The sequence below is a fragment of the Leuciscus leuciscus genome (assembly GCF_965113295.1).
Source record: "Leuciscus leuciscus genome assembly, chromosome: 7".
NCBI classification, from domain to species: domain Eukaryota; kingdom Metazoa; phylum Chordata; class Actinopteri; order Cypriniformes; family Leuciscidae; genus Leuciscus; species Leuciscus leuciscus.
The window spans coordinates 24,009,574-24,029,950 of NC_138731.1; the positions used below are offsets into that span (position 1 = coordinate 24,009,574).

Below are 20,377 nucleotides of genomic sequence, written 5' to 3' on the forward strand. Positions count from 1 at the left end.
ATTCATCTTTCCCCAGTAGGAGGAAAAAAAGAAAAACACACATGCATAGAGTGAAGATACATTGACAGGGTGCTGCTGGCCAGTGACCTGAAAGGGGAATGACAACACAGCAGACACGGTCACAGCGGGGGCTTCTGGGTAACAGGACATCTCTGATGCAATGCATCAAAGGCCTTTGTGCATCCCTGTATTATTCTACCCTGTTAAAACGTGTCGTTCGTTATCAGACCAAACAGCTTTTTTGGCTTTCATGTCACTACATTTTGCATTGAATAATGCATTTGTTTCCTTCCGACATTTTTAAAAGGTTTACGAATCATGAAGGCAGGCGGCTGTTGATGAATCAGTCAGATGGATGTGGGTTCTGTAATGCAGATATCCACCATGCTTTTTTGTGTTTGTGGGTAAGGCTAATTTCTCTTCATTTCTGTGTCCTAGATGATGAAACATGCGTGGGACAGCTACAGGCAATATGGCTGGGGCCACAACGAGCTCAAACCCCTCGCCAAGAAAGGACATTCCACCAATATCTTCGGTAAGTAAGGATGCATGTTGGAGTCTCATTTGCATGTAAATGACTGCTCTTGCGGGATGATTTGGTTCATTGTGGTAAGGACAGACACACACAATTCCATCTACATCCACTATTGTGTGCCGTCAATAACTCACACCCTCAAACGATAAGACGTGCTTGCGCAGATCGCCCTCCCTAATCATTTCTCTATTTGTTTGGGTCTTTTTATAACTGGCTCTCAGCTCCAGAGTATAAGAAGATTCAACTAGTGGGAATGAATCGGATCTGTGTGTGTACATGTGAGCATGCCTCAAGATTAAGGGTGTCACGATTTGGATTTAAAATCGAAATCGATCGAAATTAATGCTCAATCTCGATTATCGAATCAAAAAATTTAATCGTCGATGCTGTCACGCCCCGTCACGTCAGCTCGGCTTGCCAAGCAAAAAAAACGAAAAACAAAAAAAACACACGTTGAAGTGCTGCCAGAGCTGCCAACTCTCACGCATTCACCGTGAGACACAGGCGATTGACACTTTTCACACGCTCTCACGCATAGAAAAATCACGAAGCAAAGAGGACACAGAGACCGACAGACTAGAGGTTACTTTATGATATAAAAAAAATCTCAGCTCTCAGATTCTGTCAATTTTATTACGAAATTCAAACATAAATACCGTTTTGGCGCTTGTAAATGTTACGTGACAGATCCCTAGCGCACGTGAACCGATCATCTATACTAGCTAATAGTGAAGAGGTCAATAACATAGCTGGATAACAATTATGTCACATTTACCTCAGGAAAGCCGTTTAATGACCAAAATATAGGCTATAGCACGTAGTTGGCAAGAAAAAAAATTGCTATAGAGAGTATTTAGCTAAATATGTGTTCTATATTACGTATTATATTTTTTACTTATATCATTAAATAAAGTTGTTATTATAATAAAAAAAAACGCATTATATTTAATTATTTTTAACCTTAAATAATAGCCTACTACCAGCTGATAGGGCTCTCTGTATGTTTACAGCATTAGGTGAGTTGTGTTTTTTGAGACAAATTAACGCCTATCTTGTGTAGCCTACCTAATATTTATCCAAATGAGTCAATATTAAATCAAATCACAATAATTTAATTGAATTGAAATAATACAAATGTGTAGCTTACCAGAAATTATACCATGTAAACATTGTAACATGTTGTCACTAAACCTAATAAAATTAAGTTTAGTTACTAAAATGTTAGTGACAATCACAATACACTTATTGTGATGCAATTTTTTTTACAGTCAAACAAATCGAGAATCGAATCGAACCGTGACTTTAGAATTGAAAATGTAATCGAATCGAGGATTTGGAGAGTCGTGACACCCTTACTCAAGATCATGAAAGACAAACAAAGATCATGAAAACACAGTTCATCCTGTTTGCTTCTTACTCTGCTGCTGATGTAACCATGGCCGTGTTTGCAGGAAAAAAAACAATAGTATTAAATAAATAGTTCTGACACCGTATCCTGATAGGATGAGCTGCATTGAAAGACCAGTGACTGCACATTCTTAATACGCCAAGTTGTGATGTTGCGGATAGGACCTAGTCATTTTAAACTTTTAAATTTTGTATAAATGTAAATTAATTAAATATATGCATTAATAAAAAAATAAAAAAATTATTTATAATGAAATATGTATTAATACCAATACTTAAATGTTTTGTCAGTTCCATTTAATATTGTTATATTTAGCCTTGCAAATCGACCTCAGTCTTTCTCTGAAACTTGCCAAGATTTTGGATGAGTTTTTATTTGTTCTTTCTCTGAGAGACCAATGAGACTCATATGAGGCAGTGCTGCGTTTTAAACAAAATAAGAGGGAGCTTTTGAAGAAGAACAAAGATTTGAGGTGGAGAGAGAGTGTGGAAGAACAAGGGAGCGCCTCATGCTGCAGTGCGGTGTGCTGAAGTGTCTTTCACACTTCACTTGCATATTTAATAAGTCTATCTGTTTCTATCCTCACATGTGGAATGATCTCCTCAGCTGGGCATGTATTGATCAACATACTTGGGTATATTTTGGAGAGAGACTGATGGAACACTTTTGGATGACTTTGCTCTTCTTTTCCAGAAGTTTCTCTCTCAGATTCCCTGTTGAAACTTGTTCTCCATCCTCACATCTTTTGGCAGAACACGGTGTGCTTTGTTTCATCTGAAGTCCTGTCTTCAAGAGACAGATTGTTTATATAAGTTGTGTGGCTCTCATGCCATTGGTTTAGCCGATGTTGCTGTGTCTGCCTGGTCGGGATCTTTTTATTTACTTTATCCCATCTTAATTTAATGGTGTTGGTTCACATACTCAAATGAGGAGAACATTTTTTAATTTTTTATTTTTTTGGCTAGCTTCAAATAGAATAGTGTGTGTACATGTAAGAAATAATTGACGACAGGCTGTTAAATTTATTCGAAAAATAGTGCACACCTGAAGTGGTAACACAACCACATTGTGAAGCATGCATTATTTTTCGGATAATTAAATGGTCCGGATTCATTTATTCCACTTTTGCTATGGTTACAACTTACTGAACTTTGTTCAGATGTTTTATTTCAATACATTTTTCAGGTTTTGTCCTTAAAACAGTCTTGTGCGTATAACTAATTTCTTACTCATCCCAAGCCTCCATTGCTAATTACAAAATATCTTTTTAGTTCTTGTGGTGAAAGCTTGAGCCATTGGAATGCAGACCAATGCGGTTATTATAGTGAGCGAAAGAGATCGATTGATTGATTAATAGCGAAAATGTAAGTTTAACTGTTTCAAGAACAGTGACTTTACTACCTTGTTACTAAGAAATGCCATGTAGCCTTTCAGCTGCTGAACTTATTTTACTGATAGTCGCGGGGCAGCACTGACAGGTTTCTCTGCACATATGTTTCCATGTGTCTACTATATGTGGAACTACTTTAGCATTGTTTACTGAAATAATTGCACACCTATGTTAATCAATTAGAATCAAGCATTTAACAGCCCCATAGTATAAATATATAAAATATACAGTGCATAATATACTTAATATACTATTTAAATATAAAAAGGCTATATAAGTAGTTTAGGCTGCTTTTCGAGCTGACTTTTTTATTTTTTTGGGCTAGCCTGAAACAGAAAAGCTGCCTAAACTATATATAGAGCCATTATTAATGAGTGAGCTGATGCTGCTGACAGTTTCATAATGCCACATTCTGTTGGCTGAATTTAAACTGGCCACCCCACATCTAGGATATTTGCTGATGTATTTTATCAATCTGACAGCATAAGGGTTGGATTTGGATGGATTGTTCAATTATTAAATAACTGATTAGTGCAGCGAGTTAGGCTATATCTAGATTTTTTTTCTTAGTAGTTTATGCTAAAACCCAGTCTTTCAACGGTCTTGATGCGTTTATTGACCACTAAAAATGTTCAGAGTTAGTTAAAATGCTCTGCAAGAGGTTGTGTTTCTAAACCCCACTCCTTTAAAATACTGCTGCTACTCTGTCAAAGCACTGCTTTTGTAACACTTCCAGCACCTTCAACAATAAATGTCAAAACAATTACTGTTGGATTTAATTACTGTTTGACTTCATGAACTTCAGCAGCCATATCACCCTGTAGCCCAACCCCAAGCAGGGTTGAGCCTGGTCAGTACCTGGATAGGAGACCTACTGGGAAAACTAGGTTGCTGCTGGAGGAGGTGTTAGTGAGGCCAGTAGGGGGTGCTCACCCTATGGTCTGTAAGCTGGTGTGTAGTGGGCGTTCTGGCGCAATATGGCTGCCGTCGCATCATCCAGGTGGATGCTGCACATTGGTGGTGGTTTAGGAGATTCCCCCCTTCCATATGTAAAGCACTTTGAGTACCCAGAAAAGCGCTATATAACTGTAACAAATTAATTAATTAATCACTGTGAGCAACGTTCTCATTATTATGCATAATCTGCAAGGCTTTTGTGAGGATTATGATAGTTTTTTGCAATAAAAGGTTATAGTTTTTATCCAATTTGTTGAGTATCGCTAATATACCTGTCTGACCTGTGCTTGGTGGACATGACCTTAAAATATGTATTTTACAATCCTTTAAAGGGATAGTTCACCCAACTCATTTACTCACCTTCATGTTGTTCTAAACTCAAACTTTTTTCTGTTGAACACAAAAGAAGATATTTTGAAGAAACTTTTCTGGTTATATGTTTCTGGTTCTGGTTGTATGGACAATACAGTGAAAGGTCAGAGGGATCCAAAACAACAACATGGACCCCATTGACTTTCTTTGTATGGATTAGAAGAAAGAAATGAATGCAGGTTTGGAATGACATGAGGGTGAGTAAATGATGACCAGAGAGTTTTTGGGTGATCTATACCTTTAAAGACAGTCTAGTCACAAGTGAAATTCTTTTTTGCACAATTGAAATACTTTGGACATAACAGTAGGGCCTTTTTGTGTTTAAAACTTGTTTAAGAATATTGTTCTTTTGTGATTCCACACTAGGCCTTTGTCCTCTTGATTGTACATTTGATGTTATGGTCAAAAGGGCTCTGAGTCTGACCATTCCAGTGGCTTACTGTTGCGGTGGGACAGGGACTCGCCCATATCGATCCACTGATAGACATCCATTGATTTTTTTTTTGGGTGTGTGTGTAAAAACATTTGACCCATAAAAGCTGAGACTCTAATGCTTGAAGGCACTCTCTGGACAGATCGCTGATGGTATGCACTTTGATCTGTAAACAAACACCCTGTTTGCAGGGAATATTCTCAGTCCGGACCCCAGGGTCAGATTGCTTAACCCAACTGCCACCGTAACGCCACTGTAACGCATACGATAACACAATTCTATAAATAACCACACGTCAACGTATGCTCGCACAGCGGAGCGAGTGCCTGTTGCTCTGTTTCTGATGTTTTAGAGTTGGATTTACACTACCATTCAAAACTTTGGAGTCTGTAAAGTTTTTTTATGTACTTGACAACAATGTTTTAAGTCTCTTATGCAGGTATTTGATAAAAAATACAGTAAAAACAGTAATGTGAAATATTACAATTTAAAATAGAGGTGTGTGATATTACGATTTTAGATCGTGAAATATTAAAATGTCTCCACGATCTGCCTTTGAAGAGAGATCGAGAGATCGTGCTACAGTGCACATTCTTTCAGGAGCAGTTCTGGCGCCGCCGTCCCAACATAATGTGCAATGCAACGTACATTCACATCACATATTTAAAACGCAGCTGTGATTTTTGGGTGTACAGTATATACCAGTAGATGCGTTACACTTACGTGACATTGCAGTTCTTTGTCATCATCAAAGTTGATTATTTTCACGTGTTTTAAAGCCTCATTCACATGCTGTTCTGACATGCTTTATGAAAATAGCTTTAATCTTAAAATAATCCTATTGTCATAGCTGAATTTTCAGCATCATTACCCCAGTCTTCAGTGTTGCGTGATCCTTCAGAAATCATTCTAATATGCTGATTTGCCGCTGAATTAACTTTTATTAAACTTTTAGTTGTGCTGCTTAATATTTTTGTGGAAACTGATGCATTTTCAAGATTCTATGATGAATAGAAAGTTCAAAAGAACAACATTATTTTATCTTTTGTAACATTGTCTTAATTGTCAATTTAATGATTCCTAGCTGAATTAAAGTGTATATATTTAAAAAAGAAAAAATCTTACTTGCCCCCAAACTGGGTTATTTTGACCCAGCTTGTTGGGATACATCAACCCATTTGTTGGGTTATTTTTTGAAACCGTGCTGGGGCACGCAACGTAATATTGAAAGCTATTTTAAATAATAATGCACTATAAAATCTGTTGTATATAGGCTAGGACAAGGACAGTTCATATAAAATAGTTTTTATTCAATGACAATTCATTCTTTGACAATCATAAAATACTCAAAAACATTTAGAAAGGGAAGTGGCTGGAGCAGCCTTGGAGAATCTGTGGAAAGGAAACTGGTATAATCAGGCTATATTTCTATTCCAGTTTATTCAATGTCAATATTGCAATGTTTGCAAAGTTACATAAAAAAAAACTTTACCATGTCATCTCGTCTGTCAGACGTACGTTTTTTTTTTTTAAACCCATCAAACGAATAGTGCGACCATAGCCCAGACGATAGCACACTATCAAAGAGCGCATTGTGGTCAACAGAGCGGTCTGCACTGAATGTGCATTGCAACTTTGTTACATGAGATGACAGCGATGTCGCGTTGTGTCGGGCCTATTCGTGCCATTCGTTTTGGCGGGAGGTGAAACTTTCATTTGGTGCCTGCCGTGTCATTTGCCCGGAGTGTAGATCCGGTGTATTTTGCGTTTGTAGAAGGCTAGCGTTCCAAGCAGACATTAGCTGCGACGTACATGTAAACAAATAAGTTACAATGTGCGACTGCATACATTTTTCTTTAATCAATGTAATACAAACCTTCATTTCATTCAGGAAATAGTTATTTTCTCAGAACAGAACAGAACACAAAAACCCTCTGTTGACAAATTGATCCAGTTTTAACTGGTTTGCGCAGACCCACCATTGGGTTACATTGACCCAGTGTATTGTCAGTAAAATTGACCTAGCTGAGAAAGCTACCTAGCTACCCAGAACCTGGGTAAAAATAGTAAAAAACAAAAACAAAACAAAAAAAAACAGTAAAATGACCCAACAGGCTGAATCCAGCATTTAGGTTAAATAAATAAATAAATAACCCAGCATTTTTTATTGTAGTCTATTGTAGTTAAACCATTAAAAGGTTTTTAGCAGACAATGAAGAGGTGGATTTTTCTTTCTTTTTTTTCTTAAGTGGTCAAGCGTTGTGTTTTCATTTCTTTCCACCATGAAATGGCCGAATGAACTCATTAGGCTTAACCTCAGTATGAACCCACATTGAGCAGGAAGTCTTATCCTGATGTGTGAAGAGAGAGAGAGAGAGAGAGAGAGAGCGAGCGGAAAGGCTGAATCTAGACAGTTTTAGTCTGGGCACAGCCCTCCAGACCCGCAGCTGGAGACGGGCCATTGTGTTCTCCGTCATCCCGACGTCCAGTGTTGTTGCCATAGTAACGGCAGGGCTAGCTGAGGTCAGAATGCGTATGCTGGCTGATAAGAGGCAGAGCATCCAGACTACTTAGTCTTTAATCAGAGCTCTGGTTGATCAATACCCTCCAGCCTGCAGCTAATCAGCTAAGGACACTTGCCTTGAGTCTGGTGCTTGGACCATTGTCCATAACTGGGTTGTTTTTGTCCCTCATATCTGTTCCCAGGAATAAAAGAGCACAATCCATGAGGAGCCGTGTTATAAAATGAGAGCTCAGCGGTTCTCCCTGACTGGTTGAAAGGGCTGGGGCTTAAAGAGAGAGTACACACAAAAATGAATATTTTTTTCATCATTTACTCACCATAATGTTGATCCAAACCTGTATGAGTTTCTTTCTTCTGTTGAACACAAAATGTTGGTAATCAAACAGTTGACTGTAGCCATTGACTTCCATAGTAGGAAAAAAATACAATGGATGAACAAGAAATCAGTTTTCTTGTTACTAAAATGGACAATTTTGCATGGTAAAACATTTGCAGGATTTCACAGAACCTTTTCTGATTCTTGTAGCCCAAAATAATTGAATTTGCTGCAGCTTTTTGTTTTGCAGGGATGATAATCCACCAAAAATCATTGTACTTAGTATAATGTGCCCATCCACTTTTTCAGCAGCTTTGCTTCCAAAAGTATTTTTCCCATAGGGATTTTAAAAGTCTTTGTTTGAGTTATAAGCCATGAACCAAACTAACCAGTGTGACTCACAACATTACAATCTTTGATTTTAATTTTTTTTTTTAAAGGTAAAAAGACAAAGGTGTACTTAATGGCTTTAATGAGAAAAGGGATTACAGTCCCAAGAAGCACTGAACGACATAATAAAAATAAAAATGGAGAAATATGAAACCATTGATTTAAAAGTTGATTATATATGTAGAAAGAATATATTTTAAATTAGGCTAATTGGAAATATGCATATGCAAATATGTAAGAAGTCTGTGAGCATAAGGAGATTGACATGTCATTTACAGTGCTTAATGAGAGTGGCCACGATTTGCTTGTTTTGCAATTCTCAGATTGGTGGAGATTGTATTGCAGAATCATGAGAAATGTAGTTTTCCACATCTATTTAAAAAAAATAGCTGAACTAATGCAGACTGATGGCTTCAACAAAAACAAAACAAACAACCTTTTAGCTCACAGTAAGTTTGTCTTTAATATTTTAAAAGTTATGAAGTTATTCACTCTGTAATCTGTGTTAGTAAAATAAATACAATTGCAATTGTACTCTCAGCAAATATTGTGGTACATAATTGAATATGCAGTAAACAAAGCTTTTCTCAGCCATTAACATGAACTGCTGGCACTTATATTGCTATTAGAGTTTTGATAATGTTGTTGACTTTTCAATTTCCATGACAATTACAGCTATTTGTAATTGTAAGATGCTATTTGGGAAGAGAAAATATTGCTGATTTAAATATTTCAGAGCTGAGCATAACTTAAATGTATTCACTATAACAATGTTAAAGGGAAATTACAACTTACTAAATGATATTTCCAGGATTTCAACGACGTTTTGAGCACCGTATCATACACATGCACAAGGTAAAAATATTTTTGTAAAATAAATTGTGTAAACTGGATAAAATTGTAATCATATTCAGTAGGGATGCACGATAAATCTGCCACCATATCGGTATTTCCCAATATGTTAATTTTTTATGGTATCGTTATCGGCCCAATAAGAAAATTTGGCCAATATATTAAAGCTGATAAATAATGGATTATTTCCTTCAGATGCGCACTGTTCGCCATGATGGTTTTGATTTGCTTGAAATATGATTGGAATCACTTCGAGAAAAAGGAAAATACAGCACAAGTTTGTCATACAGGCTACATAAAATTATAATGAGAACATTATGATTGTGTGCTTGGGAGATGGCTTTTAATGGTGAGACTTTTGTTTTTGTAATCAGGCTCTCAAAAATGTAGATTTATCGGCCAATATGTCGGTTTATATTCGGTTATATCGGCTTTCAAATATAACTAATTATCGATATCGGCCAAAATTTTCATATCGGTGCATCCCCCCAATAGGTTGTGGAGGAGCGGACAATGACAATGAAAGAGGGGGGGGGAGGAAAACAGCTGTCTAAGGGAGTTGTGTCAAGAAGACAAGGGATTGGAATGAGAGAGTATTGCCTCAGTCGACTGGCTCTTTTGACTTTTCCATTCGTTTTTGGTATTTATGATCTCATTTGCTTAATTCCCATCAGCCACCAGCCTCGCCGAAATCTCCAATTATATATGCATCTCGGTACTGCCCAACGAATTGCGTTCCCTAGGTGGTTAATATTTTCTTAATGATGCGTGTGATTTTCTGTTTGACTGTGGAGAGCATGGGGAAGTGCACGCAGCTTCTCAGCATGTGAGTTTAGTGCTCGTGGCGTGTGCGTGTATGAGTTTTGTCTAGAGACCCGTCAGTACATGACCCACTGTGTTGGTAATGATGTAATGAGTGAATCAGGATGAGCCCTGGGGCATGTTGTCTTCTCCGTGGTGACTTCATATACGACTGCGGCTCGGCTCGGCTCAGGCAGGTGCCAAGCACCATTCTCTCCTGCAATGCAGAGACAAAGAAGTTTAACACTGGGGTTTGAGCTTTTCTCATCACCGTGCAAAGGATGCCAGTTGTGCGCGAATACATCCCAAGCACGTGCTAAATGCTGATGGATGCATAGTACTAGACAGTTAGTCATGCGATTTTCCTCTAAATGTCTCACGCATTTCTGCTAAAGCCTGTAATGCATTCATCCGTCTGTGTTCAGAATGAATCATTCATGAATGGCATAATTTCTACAAACAATGCAGATGTAACTTTTATAGCTAAGTGTACTTTAAGAGGTAATTTGTTCATTTTGTGGAGATAAATATATGTATAAAATACAAATGTAATCAGTTTTAAAAAAAATACAATATTATACATGTGTGCATATTTCTATTGTGTGTTTGTATATATAAATATATGTGTATATATTCTTCAATTAAATATCATTATATGTATGTGGATCATGGATTTTGAATACCTCAAAAACATCCCAACAGTACATAGTATAGCTGTATAAAACAGGCAAATTGCATTCTCGCTTGGCAAAAGTCTAGTCCCCAGCCAATACACCACTTCCTACAGACAGCAAACACATTCAGTAAGTTAGGTCATGCTAGCTCTGCCATCTGAGTTTGAGGTGATGGATTCTTTGAGAACAGCATAAATTAGTATGCGCAAAAGGTAGGACTGCATGTGTCACACTCAAAGCGTAGTACCATAAATCATACGTGTATATAGCCTACACATCTTGCATGATGTCTGCTTTCATAGCTGAATTTCTAAAGACCACCGCTTTCTGCAGCTTCAAGGGGATTCATAGGGATTCGTTGTTTCATTTTATATAGTGCTTTTCTGGGTACTCAAAGTGCTTTACACATGGAAGGGGGGAATCTCCTCAACCACCACCAATTGATTAGTTCATCTAGATATGTTCTTTTGTAATTTTACCTGTCAGAAAACCCTCATTTTACAGGGTTTTTTTTTTTTAAGACCTAGTAGTCGACTAGATGTTCAGGCAAACTTCCAACGAGTTGTTTTTGAAAATATGTACTTTTGCACACACATCAATATCATGCCCATAGCACTGTTCTGAAGTGACTTAAGTATTGTTCTTTGTTTAGTGTTACGAGGCTTACTCTGAGTTAGCATGTTTCCAGCTGGCACAAAGAAAATGCTGCAAACCCTCCCAACTGACTGACTGATTTCCAGCTCAATTCCTGCTGCTTTTCCCGCTCTACCAGGGTTCTGCTGGGATTAAACTTTTAATAGATGAGAAGATGCCAAGCGCAGGTGGGAATTCACACAAATTCGTTTCTGTGCAGTCCACCAGGAATGCACGCAAGCCCTTGACATGTTAGAGGAGACCTAGAAAACAAAGCACTAAAAAGAGTTGGAAATGAAATGGAAAATGGAGTTTGAGAAGGAGAAAAAGTGGAACGAAAGTCATGACATATCAGTGTTGGGAAACTTGTAGCTTCACAGTTTCAAAGAAGTTAATGCAGACAAGTAGCTATAGTACAAAATAAATGTTTTATTTTTATTTTTTAAATTTTTTTTGCTATATTTTACTTTATTGTACACCCCATTGAACAACTTTTTTTAGCAGCTAATTATTTTTGCATTAATTCAGAACAGTAATGATTTTGCACATAAGCACTATATAGTCATTTATTAATAATAATAATAATAATAACTGAATCAAAAACATACTCATAAATGGCCCTATTTGATTAAATATAAGATTTGTGAATGTATATAATAGTGTTTAATTTTGCAGTGATTCAAATTATTATTATTTTTCTCATTCAACTAATTGCTGTTAACTGGAAAAGCTGCTCTGGTCTGAGCTGCAGTATTTCTACTGAAAAAATGTTGTTGGTTAAGTCGGTGACATTGCTATTTTTTTTAATCGGTTACCCTCCAACATGATACAGACCCTGTTCTTGCTGCACTACCCGGATAATGGTGTGCCCCATGAGTCTCTGCAGCATTAAAATGGTGCAAGAGTCTGCTTGTCTGAGAAACAGGGATCACTCCTCTCCCTCGGCATCACAACTACAGCCATTCATCAAAGTGCTGTGACTCAGTAAATATTCATCAGCCACTTACCAGTGACTGACAGCAAGCACAGCAAACACCAAATTACAAACAGAGCAGAGATAGAAGAGCACAGATGGAGGCAGAGGTTTGGTGAAAAAGGAGACACTGTGATGGAAATAAGCTGTTGAAATGTCTGTATAGTTATTCATTAAGAGATCATGAGAGACAGACAGACACTAGTGTGCCCTTGAGAGCTGAATGTACGTGACTTGAGTGCCGATGTGTTATTTTGACCAGAGCACCTGTACGTGGACTGTGATTGTATGTGTGTGTGAATTACAGTACAGTGTGAAAAGTGCACATGGCGGCGCCAGATTACTGTTTACGTTATTTAAAAAAAAAAATTCATTCAAGGCTGTCAGTTTTTTTAATTGCATCAAAAGGTAAATTAATCTTTTGGAGGCCAACATTTTTGCCTTGATACCTTAATGCAGTCAAGTAACTTTTCTTACCCTGGCTGGTATTCTATTTTTATTTTGCATTTTACTTTTTAGACTTAAGTCGTAAAATATCTTTTGGTCATGTTGGAAAATCATCTTGTAACTCTCATTCTCATTAAGTGCCTTAGAGTTTTATCTTGACCTTTGAAGTCCTGCATCCTTAATTGTGGCTCACAGTCCTGCAGTGTGAGAGTTCTGGCAGCTGTCTGGTAAAGAATCAAGCAGGCTTTTGCCCAGCCACATCTGACTCCAGGCCAGGCTTTAGACTGCTGTCATTAGTGCAAGGTTTCTGCAGTATTATTTCAGTTTCACGTGTAAATGAGGACAGCATGATAGCTGTGTTCTGCTGACTTAAAATGGCCAGTCTACACAGTCAGTCATGAAATTCCTAGCTATGATGTAGAGCTTACTGTCTGGCATAAAAGACCATTGATGTTGGTCTGTCCGCCTTTGCTTTTACCCAAGATGTCTCTTCATGCAATCTAACAAGCAACAGTCAAGAACTACTGAGAAAAGTAAATGCTGTACACCCAGCTTTATACAAAAAACCCATATATCATCAAATGGAGAGCCATGGTCATTAATTCTGTTTTATTCTGTAGTTTTTAATTTTATTTTGTATTATCCTTTGTCATCCGCTGCTGCTGAGTGGGTAGTAATGCCATATATTTTTACTATAACTACCATTTAAAACTTTTTTTGCTTTTTTTTTTTTTTTTACATTTCAGCAAGGATGCATTAAATTGATCAAAAGCTAGAGTAAAGACTTTTACTTAGTTACAGAAAAAAAAATCCTATTTAAAATAAATTCTGTTCTTTTAAACTTTCTATTCATCAAAGAATCCTGATAAATGTTTCCACAAAAAATACTAAAAAGAAAAGTTTCTAGAGCAAATCAGCATTTTTGAATGATCATGTGTCACTGAAGACTGTAGTAATGATGCTTATAATTCAGCTTTGCCATTAGAGGAATAAATTACATTTTAAAATATATTAGTACAAAGGTTATTTTGAATTGTAATATTTCATTATATTACTGTTTTCACTGTATTTAATCAAATGCATCCTAGGTGAGCATAAGCAAACATTAAAGCTGCCGTCGGCAAGTCTGGCAGATTGGGTCGATTAGCCAAAATTTTGAATGTTTACAACTATCATGCCCCTCCCCACTACCAGCGAGCACCCTCCCATCGAGGTCGTGCTCGTCAGTGCGTCACTGTGCGTGTGTACCTGATTTTCTGTGAACGCGTCCGTCTCTTCAGCATCTATCAACACCATGGACTCGGAGGTAGGCTGCCCTGGCTAATCTATCCATAGATAGCAATAACCGAGGAATTGGAAGCTTGTTAGTAGATTTTCTCTCCGCCATCACGCTTCATGCAATCTCCAGTCGAACTTCAGGCGTGGCGTGTGCATGTGATATTAACGTGCGCGAGTGAGGGGTGATCTGTGGCGTGTGCACGACCTGTGATTGACAGTCAGATCTCACACCCCCCTGCGCTGATTGTACCTGATGAAGCGGGAGCGCTGGATTTTTGCAAAACAAATAACACGCTCCAGGTGGAGTTAGAAGCTCGGGTTTTTTTCTAAAACCACCTTATTTATGTTGTTCTGTCGGATTATAGTGTCGATTACACTGAATATGATCAAAAAATTTTTGCCGACGGCAGCTTTAAAACATAAAACCCATTTAAAAAAAACTAACTGTGTGTATTTATGTGTGAAATAAGAATATAAGCACTGATAATAATAATAAGCTTTAGCATTTTACTGTATCACAGCAAAATTCATAATGTAACAAGACCTTAAGCTGTTCTTTAGCTTTAATGTTGACCTTGATACTTGATGAGGCAAACGTGATTTCATTCTTTCACTGACACACTTAATTGGGGTGAGTATCTAAATATGATTTTCAGTGAACTTTTCTTTTAATATCGGCATGTGACATTTTGTGGCCACGTCTTGGCAAATTGAGGCCGGTGGTATTAAGCATTGTAATTTTAAAATCACAATGAAAATTGGAAAGGGATTAATACAAGAGAAAAGAATCCTCAGGAAACCGCACAGTTCAAATATATGTGATTTGTTTTCATTTCCAATAAACCAAACTTCAAAAGAATTCCTCATCCATGGCAAATTCACAGTACGCACACTCGAGCTTTCCAGTGTTGCGTTCTCTCAATATTTACAGAATCCCGCTACTTCTTTCCACTTGCTAAGATCCGCCTGTAGTTTCATTTGCAGCACCCACATTTCCAGTCATGCTTCAGTGGGTTTGCAATCTGAGCCTGTACGGATAAGTAATGGCTAAGACTGTACGAAATAAAAGTAAATGCAGAAATGATGGAAAAAGCAGCCGTAAGCTTCCAGCAAATGTACATGCCCCCAGACAACATGCAGCATGTCTGTGGACGTGAGCTCTAGTGGGCCAGTCTGATGATTGAAGGTGATCACTTCTGACAGTGCAGCGTTTTATCTGGTCAGAATATACAGTATGTTTCATGTTCTGCTTCAGATCCTTTCTCCTTGTGCTTGTCAGATTTCTCGGGGGGAGGAAATGCAGAAATAAGTTTGTGACCTTAAAAGGTTCATCTAATATCCTTAGCGTTAACTGCACTGGAGCATGAAATTAATGTTGGATTTTCGTTTCAAGAGCATCAGCAAAGTTAAGTTTCTTGGGAAAAAGGCAAGTTGTCCACCCTGAAGCAGTCGGTAATATCTAACACGCATGTCATAATGTGATGAAGAACCTCCGACACTGGAGGCAACTGCTGGGCAGAGTTTTTATACTGTATGAAGACAGGCTTTTAAGAATGCCACTACTAGAATCATAATGCCACTTCTGGAACAAAATCAAGTGAGCTTTAGAAACAACCAAGCAAATATATCATCACTATAATGCTTATTTCTTGGTAAAAACTGAGCAATAAATTGGAAAATAGGATATTTATAAATAAAACCACTGCTTCAGATAAAAAATAAAAATAAATCATTCCACCAACAGGATGTTACGTAAACATTGAGTTTTGATGTGCCTTTTAGCCTTTCTGCATCTGTATACTAAGCATTTTTCAGCAATGGTTTCATCATGCGCTGATTCACCAGGAGCGTGATTACTTGACCCTGCAAAACATTGAAACCTTTCATTGGTTACTCATATCAAGATGCATCTTAACAGCCTATCACAGCGGCTGTGTTCACCAGCTCACTAATTGGCTGTTATCTAGAGTTCAGCATTGCTTTTGGCCTCATGGCCCATTTGTAGAAATTGCACTGGAAATGTTTTTTAGTTTTTTTTCGCTTGGTCTCAATGCGCTTTATGGAGTACAAATTGGTGATCATAAAACATTCCTTGAGAGAGATGCTGCTGCTGCTGCATACAGAATAGAGCCACACGGCAATTAGACTTTATGGTGTTTAGTTCAAACCTACAAAATAGGTTTGAACGTGCCTTACTAATGCTTAGGTTAAAATAGGAGCTGTTTGATTTGTGGATTTTTATTGTAGGTCTTTCTGGTCTGATCTGAAGCAATTTAAAAGTGCTTTAAATAATCTGGTCAGGCAATATTACAATCTTCTTATAGATCTTTATATTTTAGCCTGTTTATACACTGCTGTTCAAAAGTTTGGGGTTTTATTCAGCAAAGAGACAATAAATTGATCAGAAGTTTAAACGATTAACTATCATTTATATGGTCATACAATATTTGAGTAATATCTATTCATCAAATAATCTTGAAAAAAAAAATGTTTCACGGTTTCCAGAAAAATGTTAAGCAGTACAACTGTATTCAACATTTCTAATATTAAGAAATATTTCTTAAACACAAAATCAGCATATTAGAATGATTTCTGAAGAATCATGTGACTGAAGACTGGAGTTATGGCTACTGAAAATATGGCATTTTATATCATATTTTATAATTTTTTTACAAGACATTTTTAAAATATATTAAAATGGAAAGTGATTACTTTAAGTTATAATACTGTTTTTCTGTATAAAAATGTATCAAATAAATGTAGCCTTGGTTAGCACAAGAAGCTTTTTTCAAAGACATAAAAAAAATGTCTTTAGTTTAGGGTCCAATTCTCACTATTAACTAGTTTCTTATTAGCATGCATATACTAGTATATTGACTGTTTATTAGTACTTATAAAGCACATATTAATGCCTTATTCTGCATGACCATATTCTACATCCCTAATCCAATACCTTAACTTAACAATTATCTTGCTAACTATTAATAAGCAGTAATTAGGAGTTTGAGACAAAAGTGGTAGTTAATAGTGAGAATTGTACGCTAATCTATAAAGTGTGACCAAAAATTCGTACCCACCAAAATCTTTTTAATGTTAGTGTGTGTAAATATATATAAGATAAACATTTCCAACAACTCCATCTGTGTGGTCTAATGTCTCTTGTACATTACTCTCTCTTTTCTTTCTACTGTTCTCTCTTGCACACACTTAGCCAGAGCAGTTTGTTGATGAGCACAGCAGATGTTACTTTCAGGGTCCAGGGAGAATCAGTGGCAGCAGAAATGGTGAGCACTAAACTGTTAGATATGGATGGGGTTTCGCTCTCTCCCCCACTGCATTCCCTTGATATATCTTTGAGATGAGACAGAGAGGGAAAAAGCCTTCTGACTCATGTCTTTGGCTTGGAGATGCAACGAAGTAAAACTCTTCCTCCTTTGTTTTTTGTTTTGTTTTGTTTTTTGTATAAATAAGTACCCAGAGTCACAAACACACCCCTGCATTTTACTACATAAACCTCTCCACCACTGAAAACCTCTCCATTGGTTCTCTCTCAAGATGAAGAATCTGAAGAAAAACACAATCTGAACAATGAAATCATCATGCCGGCTACCACTTGCGTGTTCATATTAGAACAACTTGCAATCTGTCACCAAATTAAACTGGCAAGGATGACACTAAGCGGGGGAGCGTGGGATGAAAAGATGGCTTGTAGGAAGCAGAGAGAGAAGCCTGGTTTGATTACCATTGGAATTCCCCAAGTAACTTTATTGAGTCCAATTTGATTTACACCAGCAAAGTCTGGCATCCAGAATGCCAGCCTTGTGTAAATGCCAATCAAGATTCATTCAGTATGATGAGGCCTGAGAGAGCCAGAGAGTGTGGATTTTAGTCAAGATGGGCAGTGTATTTATGGGAGTGTAAATGAGGTGGTGAGGGATGAATGTGCAGCCAGTTCAGTGGGTTTTGTTTTATCTATTAAATTTTTTTTTGCAACCTTTTTGTTTTCTTTGATTAATTTCATTTTATTTGGGTTATATTGGCAAACTTGCAAATGAGGGACTGATGATACATCTTTGATGACGGTTCCATAGTAAAACGAAAAGGTGTAGAAAAAGAAAAGAAAATGGAATGGGCGATAAAGAGGAAGGAGGTAAATTTAAGTATTGCCTAGTCTTAAATGACGTTAGAGGACGGGGCTTTAGGTCTTGTAAAAAGAGGGATGAAAAGCAAAAGTGTTTGTGGTTTTTGAAGGACTGGGACCATTTGGGGTGCCTCTGGACAAACTGAAGCAGCAGTCTGGACAGATTAGAAGAGCTAAGAGGCTGAGGGCTGCTGGGTATTTTTAGAGTGATTTAGAGTTCCGGACAATAATGATGATGATAACTGCGGTTCTACAGACTGAGAGAGAGAGAGAGAGATGCCACACAACATGTCTCATCAGTTTTCCACTCTTGAAATTAGTTTTATTTGTGGAATAACAGGATTGCTGAAATCTGACCTTGAACTTTAAACGGGGCTCTTTATCAGGACGGGATAGTTTTACAGGGGCTTTCCACGGATTTGAAAATACTAAAACAGAAATACAATGTAAAGTTTCTGCTAAATCTTGAGATCTGCTCTAGCTCTCCTTCATAGTAGTGATGTCTGAATCCTTCATTTGAATTAGATCTTTTCAAATGAAGAAGTTGGTCCAGTTCACAAATCAGACTGATCCATTTCTTAAAGGGATAGTTCACTTTGAAATTAAATTTTGGTATGTTTTAGCTTACCTCAAGGGCATCCAAGATGTAGGTGTCTTTTTTCCGCAGTAGTTTCAATTTTGATATTTTTAGGTCAAACCGTTCTTGTCTGTCAGTCATATAATGCAGGTCGATGGTCACTGTCTCAAAGAGCATGCACAGAGTCCAAATTAAACCAATTCCCCATCGTCCAAATTAAACAATTCCCCATCGTAAGTACACATTGATGGCCCAAGACACGAAACGAGCGGTTTGTGTGAGAAAACGAACAGTATTTATATCGTTTTTACCTCTTGAACACAGCTGCGTCCAAATGATCTGAGAGCGCGGGCGGGTATAGATATATACACTAGATGTCGCATTGGCTACTGCGAAACCGTAGCCAATGCGACATCTAGTGTATATATCTATACCCGCCCGCAAAATCAGAAATCAGAAACCAGAAACCAGAAATCAGCTGCAGGTTTGAGGTTCAAGTTTTCTTTGGTGTCTGCACACGCAATAATTGGGCGGGCAATATGCTAATGTTTCGTCTTGACGTCACAAGGAAACGGCTAATGACCCGTTTGAAAAACAATTAATTTAATTGACTCAGAGTCGACTCTTACTTTTGAAAGACAATAACTTTATATACGGTGCACTTTCAGATCTAAAACTTTGCAGGATGTTTTCATTCACTTAGAGCAGGGGTGGGCCACATACGGCCCGTTAGGCTGTTTAATCCGGCCCGTCGAGTATTTACAAAATTGTCTTAAGATCGCATTCATTTAGCCTTTTTCTTGCAATACTTTGCGTTATATATATATATATAGCGTTGCATATATTTGACAATCGGAATATCAGATATTTCATGCCATAGCTAACAAATGTAAAAAAGGAAAAATGACATAAAAGCAGATCATCATTCATTCAGCGCTGTTGTGGCTGCGGTGTGTCACGTAACAAGCAATGACGCGTCACCATGGAAACCAAACAGACAGCGACTTAAGCGCATAGACTTGTTGCACGTTCATGTTTTTTCCTTTTTTGGAAACTCACAGAGAAAACAAAATGTTTGGTAACCGCTTGCACACCCGTTTAGTTTTTCCTTTGATTTGTCTGCTATTTAGTTTCTTTGCTCCTCTGGATTAGTGGATGTATCCTGACTGATTCCATTTACCGCCTGGCTTTCGACCGCGCTCCCCTGTCTGCCATGTGAACCCGGTTTTGTTCATGAAATGTTCTGATCTGCCTTTGCTTTTTATGTTTTATTTTAGTATACTTAAAAATAAATTTGTATATTCGTTTATTTCGTTTTTTCCATAAATGTATGACTTTTGGAAGTGCAAATTGATTGCCATATGCAGTTTTAATAAAGTTGAATTAATTTCTGTCATTTTTACTCTTCTAAGTGTACAATTGCAGGTGTTTTGTTTCTAATTTACTGTTAGGCCCATTAAATAATAATAAGGATAAACAATATTTAAAAAGTATAGGCTATAATTATCTAACATCTAACTAATTAAAAATTAACCTCAAAACATAACATGCTAAATGGGGGATATCTAGCATAAAAAATGTATTGTCAGAATGTCGTCTCTCAGTTGTTGAATTTCGCGCAGACGTTGCCACAACGTAAATGTGTTTGCTCAGCCCGATCTCATGAAAGTGTGAAT

The 20,377-nt window shown here is 37.3% G+C and overlaps 1 protein-coding gene across 1 annotated transcript in view; it reads left to right on the forward strand.

Moving 5' to 3' along the window:
* Positions 1-20,377, forward strand: part of man1a2 (mannosidase, alpha, class 1A, member 2) — a 94,916-nt gene that overhangs the window by 40,424 nt on the left and 34,115 nt on the right. Inside the window, exon 4 of the mRNA XM_082175313.1 lies at positions 439-535. Coding sequence (XP_082031439.1) covers positions 439-535 — 97 coding nt within the window. The remainder of the gene's footprint in view (positions 1-438; positions 536-20,377) is intronic.